General features: G+C 38.6%; 1 protein-coding gene across 2 annotated transcripts in view; it reads right to left on the bottom strand.

The window, feature by feature from the left end:
• Nucleotides 1-10,066, bottom strand: part of adamts6 (ADAM metallopeptidase with thrombospondin type 1 motif 6) — a 106,345-nt gene that overhangs the window by 38,151 nt on the left and 58,128 nt on the right. For both annotated transcript variants that reach the window (XM_015391413.1, XM_015391412.1), the window contains exons 15-16: nt 7,539-7,641; nt 5,140-5,273 (exon numbers count right to left, since the gene is read on the bottom strand). In XM_015391413.1, coding sequence (XP_015246899.1) covers nt 5,140-5,273; nt 7,539-7,641 — 237 coding nt within the window. The remainder of the gene's footprint in view (nt 1-5,139; nt 5,274-7,538; nt 7,642-10,066) is intronic.

Below are 10,066 nucleotides of genomic sequence, written 5' to 3'. Positions count from 1 at the left end.
ATTCTTGATTCTCGACGTCGGAGTACACAGAGTGAAGCGAAAAGACTACAACTGTATGGAAGCCATTCTGAAGCAGCCAGGGGGGGATTCTAAATGAGCCAAAAAGCAGAGACAGGAGCAATTGTCAAAATTTTGTTGTCGATCATTCGATTTCATCCTGGACACTACAGAAAATGGGCTAAAAGTGTTAAAAACCGGAATTTTCCTTTAATATCATGTGAATCTTCCTGTTGGTTTGTAACATGAAATATGAATAAGTTTGTGGTTTTAACCTGAAAAGAAGAGCTTCTAAAATAAAGTGGTATGCTGGAAACAAACACATGCTGGAGAGGTTCTGGCCATTTAACAACGCACCGTTTTGTGTGTCTGTGTGTGTTGGTTCTCGTCTCTTCTTTATGAGAATCAGATTAAAGCTGTGGGCAGAGCCCCTGTATCTTTGTGCCAAGCTCAAATCAAATTGTACGGTCAGGTGGAAGTCAAAGCAAACACTTTAAATTAAGAACCAAAATCATTTCAGCTGCATCTGCAAGATTACATTGGGGAAAAAAAAAACTCCTGCAGACACACACACAGAATCACACCAGCCCCACAACATGATTTATGCTCATGGAAACAAAGCGAGCATCAACTGCCAACTTCTTTCAATAAAACTGTATTTTGCCTTGTTATTAAATCAGCCTTTTCAAATATAAAGAAAAACGTTATTCAATAAAAACAGGAATTTTTCCTGTTTTATTTACCTTGAGACAATCCAGATTGAGGCTGCAGGGCCCTGATAAGAGCTACTCCGGCCTCATTCGATTACAATCAGCAGCTCAAAGAACTGATTGTTTCTCTCCGGAGTTGTTTTTTTTGTTTTTTTATTGTGTTTTTTTTTTGTTTTTTTCTGGTAGTTGTTTATACAATCAGTATCCAGCACGCAGAGCTGTCAAAGGAAACCCAGCAAAAAGGCAGAGGGGAGGGAGATAAAATGACTGACTCATTTATTCGACTAAATTAAATGGCTAACGCTCCCTATCAGAAGAGCACACTTAAGATAAAGTGCTATCACAACCTGCTTGTGTTACACTTGTGTGATGAATGTGGGCTTAGAGTGCCGGCTCTCAGTTTTCATTGGAGCTTTAAACCAACAGAAAGAAGCGTTTCTCCTTACTCTACCTACTCTTCTTTTCCAGGGAATTAACTATAATTGGGCAAAACTGTAAATGTTGACTTTCTCCAGAATTATTTAAAGGCTGTTGCTGCATGAAATCTGGATACCAAGATTATAGTTAAATAATGAGTTTCCTTGCTTATGTTGCTCTGCCAGGCAGATTGTGACTCTCCCTGCCTTTAGTTTTGTCTGAACTGGGTGAAGAGTAGCTCAGCGAGGGTTGGATCAGCCAACAAACTCAGCCGTTGCTAATATGTTCCGTCTATTTACCTACAGGGACTCCTCGGCTGGTTTCTGCTGCATGTTTGGAGACATTTTCCAGCTTTGACATGTGGGGCTGTGTAATCAACTTGTTGGATTTCGCTGAATCCGATTTTGGCTGTTTACTCCTCAGCCGTCGTGAATTCGTCCAGTTGTTTCCATCTTCCATCACACTGCTTAACTCTAGCGACATTAGAGTCTCTGTGTCTCTTTTCCATCGCTTTAGGCTCCATCCTTTAGGGATTTATCACCCAGAAATCTGACTTTTTTCATGTTAAAACGATTCATGTTCAGCTTAAGTTAAAACCTGCTGCAAAATCCAGAGTGTGCAGGTGGCATAAAAGTTTACAAGAGCCAGCTCTCCACAAAACGCCAGTTTGGTCCTCCTGTCCTGAAACGGTGCTAACAACAGCCCGCCTTGCTAATACTGCTCCCATCTCTATTCTACCAAGTGTTGCTGATTGTGTAGCTTTCTATCTATTGTGTATAAAAACCTAGGAGTGATGGTTAAAGAATCATGGCAAACTTCTAATGTTGCTAAAGCTACATCCACATTAACGGCCATACGGCCACATTCTCGTGAGACTTCTGAGAGAAATGAAAAGGGATGAAATGAAGAGATGAAATTATAAGGGGTCCAAATGAGCTCTATTTACTATTTATTATAATTTTTTTCCACCCATAAATCACATGTTCACTTCCTCTGCCCTAGGAATATTTTTTATTAGATCTTAGGTCTCAGGAAAAGGACAGAGCTTTTTTTTTTTTTTTATTAAAGTTTTAGCAATACTTTTTTTGAGGAATATTTATTTTTTATGTTAATACGATACTCTAAAATGATTGTAAAATATTTAATTTTTATATATTTCAATAAAATATAGTTGCACAGACGTTGGGATTTTCTTTATGCTGCAATGCATTCTGGGTAAATGATGTATGCTAGGTCCAGTAGCACTAGCTCCATCCAGCCAGCTTCAACCAGAGGGTGTTAAAGTTGATGAGCAGGTATAATGCTACATTCAAATCTAATGCGATTTGAGTAGCAAAAAAGCGCCTGCTGTTTCATTTTTAATGCTTGTACATATTAAGATCCGACGTGCCTTAAGAGCATCTTTGACGCTCCTGAAGCTCGTCCAGTAAAGTGTGTAAAGATTTGCCAAAGCTTCTGCTCCTCCTGTGTTTAATGGCAGAGAGCAGTTTTACTAATATTTGCTCTTAAAAGTTGATAAAATGTAGTTTTAATATGTTTTTAAGCAAGAAAGTCCACCTATAAATTTAATCTGTTTAATCAGTTCATCAAGATTACGATCCTGCTTTCAAATATTATTTCACTGTCAGACCAGCATGGAACCCTCGTACACTGGAGGAGTGCCGTCACTGGAAATCCCCAGCATCAGCTTCCTCTGGCACTGTGGCGTCTTGTGGGATTTTCAATGCTGCTCATAGTGGCTGGAAGGACATGTTAGCATTTTTCATGTACGTAATCCAAACTGCAGGCACCAGAATAATAATGGTTTCGACATTTTAAGTAAATTAAGGGGTTGATAAACTGTTTCAGCGGAGTGATAATCAGCATTTCTGTGTCTGTCTCCCTGCTAGTCACAGTTCAGCTTCTCTGATTGGTTGATGTGGCGAGTCGAGCAGCAAAAGTTAAAATGTTCCAACTCCAGCAGCTGCAGCTTTTGAAGTGCGTCACGCGCATCAGATGCTCAGAAGCCCATGGAAAGCTGTTTCAGCTGCCTAAAGATGCACTACTCCTGCTGTTCGAAACTGACTGCAGGACCTTTTGATGCTCCTTGATGTGAATCCACCATTGACTTTGCATGTAAACCAGCTGCTTTTGCTGGTTCAATCGCGTGAGGTCTGAACGTAGCAAAAGTCCCCAAGAGGGGAGAGTTGGTCGAAGAAGCTGGTGTATGTGCGGCTGTTTCTTGGAGACACTAACCCAGATGGAGAGCTATGATACAAAGAGCTCCAGCTTCTAATTGAGGCTTTTTACAGTTAGCATTGTGAGCCAAACAGTTTTGCGATATATTAGAAGGAGGTATCAATGCCTGAAAGATGTTTCACTGTCAATTTAAAGTCATAGGGAAGCGGCTGTTCCAACGGTTGCATTTCTGATTTGTGGTGCCAGACTTTAAATGAGTGGATAAAGTGAATGTGATTGGTCGTTTATCAAGGGAGGAGGGATCGCAAGCAAGTTTGCTTGCGGCCGCTTTCTCGGAAGCATCTTGCTAACCAGTTAGCAACTTAGTGCTAGTTCCCAATGGGAAATTCCATTGGGAGCAAGTAGCACTAAATTGGTGTCTTAGAAATGACACTGTCAAGGAACGCCATAGACAGAGGAAACATGCAAGAGGAGGAGAGTTATGTGTCGGAGGTTGTGCGATGACAGAGGATTAGTCTCCTTTGTCATCCATTTTTTATTTAGAGGAGGAAAGCGGGGACGAAGATGTTGTAGAAGAGGATGCCAGGGTGGCAGAAGCTTTGTTTGGTCTAGAAGGCTTAAAGCCGTACATGTTTGAGGCCTTGCATCCCAACGCTGTCAGTTCTGTTAGCTCTACGCCTGCCAAAGACACAGATGTCCATTTTCTACATTTTGGGACAATATACTCTGATCAAGAGTACATTTATATACATGTTTAAGCCAGAAATTCAAATACGACTTCCCTACGACTTTAAACAGGCGTTTATTATCTTGCAACTTGTCACATTAGCTTTTGCTCAAGCCGTTAACTCTAGCTAATAGAGTAAACAGTAGATTACAACGGCTGACATTTGTTTTAATGTCCCATGAAATCTTTGATACAGCGACCCAGTGTGGCATTGTCTAAATTTACACCATTCAAACCGGACACAACAAAAAAACAATTCAGATTATGTTAGCCTTCTTGTGTTTATTCTGCAGGTTCTTGTCCAGTTATACCTAACTTATACCTGCAACATCCCAGCATGCATTGCGCTGGTAGAAAATGGTAACCTGCATGGATGAAATCTTGACCAACCAAGCAGATATTTTTAGTTTGTCAACGCTAAATTCTCACCTAAACCATCTTTATATTTTATTGTATTATATTTTCTAAGACCTGTAAACTGATAGGTTATTGTTTCCTGAGACCTGATACCAGACAACCTTTTTATCTGAGAGCTGAGAATGTCATCAAATGTAAACTCCTCCTACCAAAGTTTGTACCTGTATCCAGCTCAGAATGTGTTGCACAAACTAATAGCCGTTTCCTAACAATCTCCATCTAATCTGACTGACCTTTAAATATTTTGTGAGGAAGAATGAGCAACAACTTGAATCTTTAAATGTGCAAAGCATGTTAAAGTGCTAGACTCATGTCTCTGGAAAAGAGCATATAACACTTTTTGGTGTTCTGCTTAACCGTTTTTTCCCTCCATTTTTAATCAGTCTTTGTATCAGCCTGCCAAATTATATTAAACAAAGATAAAATGTGAGGACGTTTGTGGTTGTGACAAATTGTAAAAAGCTCATGGGGTATGCATTATTTTGCAAGAGGCTTTCTTAATTACTAAATAACCTTAAATAACTACTCAGATCTGCAGAAATTATTAAACCAAATTCCCCCAAAACTGCAAAATTAAACCCCATTTGAAATATCTCAATATATTGTAGAAGTTGCTTATGAAACCAAAACTAAGATACAAAGTGGTTTTATAAATCTAAAATCACAGATCGTCCCTGATATATGTAGCCTTACCTTACACTCCCCATTGATGCATATGTCCAGAGAGTCAGCCTGACATCGGGTCCCGTCAACGACAGCAGGGGAGCGCTCGGTGTAGAAGTTATAGCCCTCTGCCAAGCAGTTCAATGCGCAAGGTTTCACACTGCCTGGAAAACACACAGAACACCTCATTACCTCCAGCTGGGCCTGTACTCAGAGAACAAACAGCAGACCCTCCTCGCACAAGCAAACAGCACGGGGAGCCCAGCACATGATCATCACTGGATCAGGAATTACGGCCAGCTCTGGCATCTCCATTTCCACTTGTTCACGAAACTAACCATACATGACGTCACCATAACGCTGACATCCACAGAGATGGAGTGACCTGCCAGCAGCAATTATTCTGATGCAGGTTATATGGTATTTACATGACGGCTTCCAGAACGAGCAACATCTAGGTCAGGAGAGGAACGATTGTACATACAGTAGGGAGGACAAATATTTGATGCACTGCTGTTTGAAAACCAAGTCTTCAGTTTGTATCAAAGGTATTCTTCAAATGAAAAAAAAAAAAACAGCAAAAAACCCTGAGAAAAATCCCAGTGTGTGACTTTTAACTTGCATTTAATTGTATGGCATGAGCACTGGCCAGTAAGACAGGTCTAGAGTTCTTAGGGGCCTGTCACACCTTGACGAGTTAGACCAGCGTATGCCTGATGTACGGAAAACCTGGAAAAAACGCTGGCATACATTGCATAAGTTATGGGTACGTTTTGTATAAGTCATTAGCACGTTGAAGTACACTGGAACACGCTGGCACACTTAGACATACGGCGAGTACGTCAACAAATTTTTTGCATGCTCAAAATTTCAGGACGTATGTCAGCATATGCTAATACGGGGGCATAAGTTACAGGTAAGTTATCTGATCATTAACATACAGGAAGGATATTAAGGATGGGGTTGTGTCTTCCAGCATGACAACCACCCAAAGCACACAGACAGCAAGTGGCACCATAAGCATTATCTCGAGATTTTAGAGTATCCTATCTAGTCTCCGGACCTGAACCCAGTCGAAAAGCTTTGGAGGCGATATTGCCTGGCGACCACCTCAATACTGAGGTGGAGAAGATCTGTATGGAGGAGTGGCCCAACAATCCCAGCTGCAGTGTTTAAAAACCTTCTCAAGATCTGCAATTCAAACAAAGAATTCTTTATGAAATATTCAGTTTTGTTTTTCTAATGTACTAAATACTTTTCTAATTTAAAAAGCAAGTTATTAAAAGAAATGTATGTTCTATGAACTTTTCTTTTAGATTTTGTCCCTGTTGAAGAGTACCACTGATAAAAACTGGAGTTGTGCATGGTTTGAACATTAAAACCTGAAAAAAGGGTATTCAATTCTTGTTCTTCCAACTGTAACAGATTTTTTGATGAATAATATTACACTTGAATAGTTTCATCACTCGTAGAACATTGAAGCATTACATCCTTTAAACATTTTTTCTCTTGTTTAATGTGTTAAATGGATGCTTTCCACGATCAGCTAAAATAAAAAGGTCAGACTTACTACTCTTTAGACAGACAGATTCATCTCATCCTGAGAAGTTGAGGAAAAATTACTCAGGCACTTGTTGGATTCTTGTTACTCTTGACCTGCGATGTATCAAGTCAGGAGTGCTATACAATCAGATCTCCAAGTTTGGTCCAGCAGTAGCAGCTGTAGGGATTTTGAGGAATCTCAAGAATTCCTCCAGTCATCAAACAGAACCTTCTCTCTAGTCGTGTTAAGACGGAACACAAGCCAGACAGGTCTGGAAGTTGTCGTTGGTGACTCGGGGAGGGTGACAGGTTTTACAGCTCAGCCCTTCAAATAAACAGGACTCCTATGCAGGTGTGTGAGACTGAATAAAGTATGTTTGGTATTTATGAAAAATGAAAGTAGAAAATTTGTATTTTACGAGGTCATTTCTTTCCCACAGTCTCCATCCATCCATCCATCCATCCATCCATCCATCCATCCATCCATCCATCCATCCATCCATCCATCCATCCATCCATCCATCCATATAAAGCCTGACGATTGTAGCAGTAGCTTCCAAAAAACATTACTTGAATTTACTAAACAGGGCAGAATAACTCTGTAAATCTGAGTGCATTAAAGTGTAGAATATTCAAGAAAAGTGTGTCAAAAAAATAATGAAAACATTAGGAAATTCTTTGCTCTTATTTTGGTTAGTCCGCTAGCAACACAATTTTAGTATTTGGTCGGTGAAAATGTATAATAATAGGGTAAAACCTTGCATAGAACCCATAAGGTAAGTCTTCAAAACAGATATTCAGTGGATGGAAGGGGGCTCTATTTTTTTTTCTGCACCTTAAGGGCTAGTTTTAGATTGATTTGATTCACGTTTTAGTCCTTAACTCACCACCAGTGTAAGGCTTCCAGTTGTAATACTTCCCACGGAAAGGCATGTTATCGAAATCAGCGCACTGCTTCTCTCTGAAATCCTGAGATCCAGCTGGGCATGCCTGGAAAAGTGAAAGAAAAGAAAAAGAGACGTTTTACGTGTTGATCACTGATACTAGATACTTCATTGATATTTACTTATTCATACATTTTAAAGATACTTAAATTCCTAAAATGAGAATTAAGAACGGAACCCATCCGTCTTTGTCCTACATAGGAGGATCTTTTCACTCCCCGCAAACCCACTAACTGGTATGTTCCATTTTAAACCAGGTATCAAATGTTTCTTTTTTTTTTTTAAGACTAAGAGTCCTTGTTCTGATACATTTTACGCATTATAAGATTCAAAATACACCAACTTTATAATGCAGAGTGAAATACCGTCTTTCAAAGACTTTCTGCACTTCTTCCTGCTTTATGTGTCACTGTGAATATGTGAATGAATGCAATCAACCCCTTACGTCTGTGTGCTTTTTAATCCTATGATGAACAAAGTGCATTAGAACAGGGATTCTGTTTCCTCCTCTGCAGCCAGAGATGATATAAAATCCTTTCAGTATGTAAGTTAAGTGACATAGAAGCAAATAATGGAAAGTCTTTGTCCAATACCTCCAGTTTGCAGCAAAATGTCAACAAAAACAGGACCTAATCTTCCAAAGACAACAACATAAGATATATGGTTGAGAAATACCATCTGACTATTATTACATTTTGTTGTTGATTCAAAGTGAAATATGGACATCTTTCATTTTTAAATTTCTCAGTCAGAGATTACTTTTTTATTAGGAATTGGTTTTATAATAAATCATTAATTTGATTTAGTAACAGTAACAACACAAACCGCAGCCTATGGGGGTAAGTATTCATATTTTTGTTGTTGTCCCAGACACACTAGACATGGATGGTATGAAATCGCGGTTAGGCCTCTTGTTTGGTTTCCAAAGTAAACATTCGCTTGTGGTTAAATGTCTAGCAGGGCTTAAACTGTTGCAGTTTTTACCGAAAGAAAAAACAAAAAACCTTCGAAATAGTTGAACAGAGATCTCAACTTGGAGCCATGTTAAATATTTGTATGAAACAAAGCTTGGAGAAAAACTCCAAGCTTTGTAAATTCATTTTTTTTTTAAATGAAATCCGCACCGAGACTGCTACCACTGGTTGACCAAAGAAGTGTCAGTACTGATACATAACTTATAATGTTGCAAAAAATAAAAAGGAGAATAAACAGAGAAATACTGGGGGAACACTGAATCACAGCACATTCTTTTAGTTCCAGGAAAATGTTTTTGATAGTTTAAATGTGGTTTTTAAGAGAGAACCTGTATGAATATCACTGTATAAATAAAACCATTCTTAGCCTTAATTAAACTATAACTACTGACTTCTTAAAATCATGCATTACCTGCTGCTAAACTTACTTTTTTGGTTCAGTTTAATGAGCTGCATCCAGGCCTGATTACTACCTAAAGCTCTAAATAAGAAATCCACAAATAAAGAAAATTTTTTAACAAAAGCAAAGAAATCTCGATTCTAGACGCCTTACGGGGGACCTCAACAGCTTTCTAATGCTTAAAACCCTCCTATGATTCTGAATTTTAAAAATTCACAGAAATGAGAGACAGTAATAAAAGTCATCCACAGGGATGATAACAGTTAACGCCAAACTGAAGGCGAAACAGGAACTCTCATGTCTTTATTCATACATGGGATCAAGACGTATTTGTTTTTGTTTTTTTAATCATCATTATATATATATATATATATATATATATATATATATATATAAATATATATATTTCCTCAAGTTTTATTTTGACTAATGTCAATATTGATTTGAAAATCTAAAACATTTGATATAAAAAGCAGAAAACAGGAAGAAATCAGTAAAGGGGTGTAAACAGCTGGTGTGCAGGAACAAAAGATGGATTCTGCAATTTCACATGTGCCGATGGTCCCAATTTTCTTTACATATGTTACCATATGTCTGGAGAACCTTAATGACCTAATTCTGTGCTTCCATTCCTTCAGCACACTGATCTGAAAAGCTTTATAATTTCAGGTGGGTGAAAATTCCCTTGAATGCGGGAGAGTGAAGCTGGTCCAGGAGCTTAATGAAGGGGATCTTCGAAAGATGATTGGCTTCGGAGAATTTGATTGACTGGAGCTGAACAAGAGACATCGCAGGTCATTCAGGTGAAGCTGATGAGAGTCCAGATTGAACTTTTGTTTAAGCTTTAGAACTTTTTACGTTTTTTAGAAGCAAATTTTTACATTTTCAAGTTTAATTTTCCAGTTTAATTTTTCAATGCCAAATCTCACATCGATGTCAATGCAAGCTGTCACTGATTTGGCTCCATATTATACTTGTATAAAACTAGAGGTAAAGTTTGGAAACAGTTCAGAAAGGTAAACCATACATCCCACCAATGTGGAACACAGTGTAACCTGACTCCGCCAGATGGATTTGCTGGATTTGCCCCGCATATC

The sequence above is a fragment of the Cyprinodon variegatus genome, unplaced genomic scaffold (genome assembly GCF_000732505.1).
Source record: "Cyprinodon variegatus isolate N-32 unplaced genomic scaffold, C_variegatus-1.0 Scaffold540, whole genome shotgun sequence".
Lineage (NCBI taxonomy): Eukaryota > Metazoa > Chordata > Actinopteri > Cyprinodontiformes > Cyprinodontidae > Cyprinodon > Cyprinodon variegatus.
This window is presented reverse-complemented; position numbering and strand designations above follow the sequence as displayed.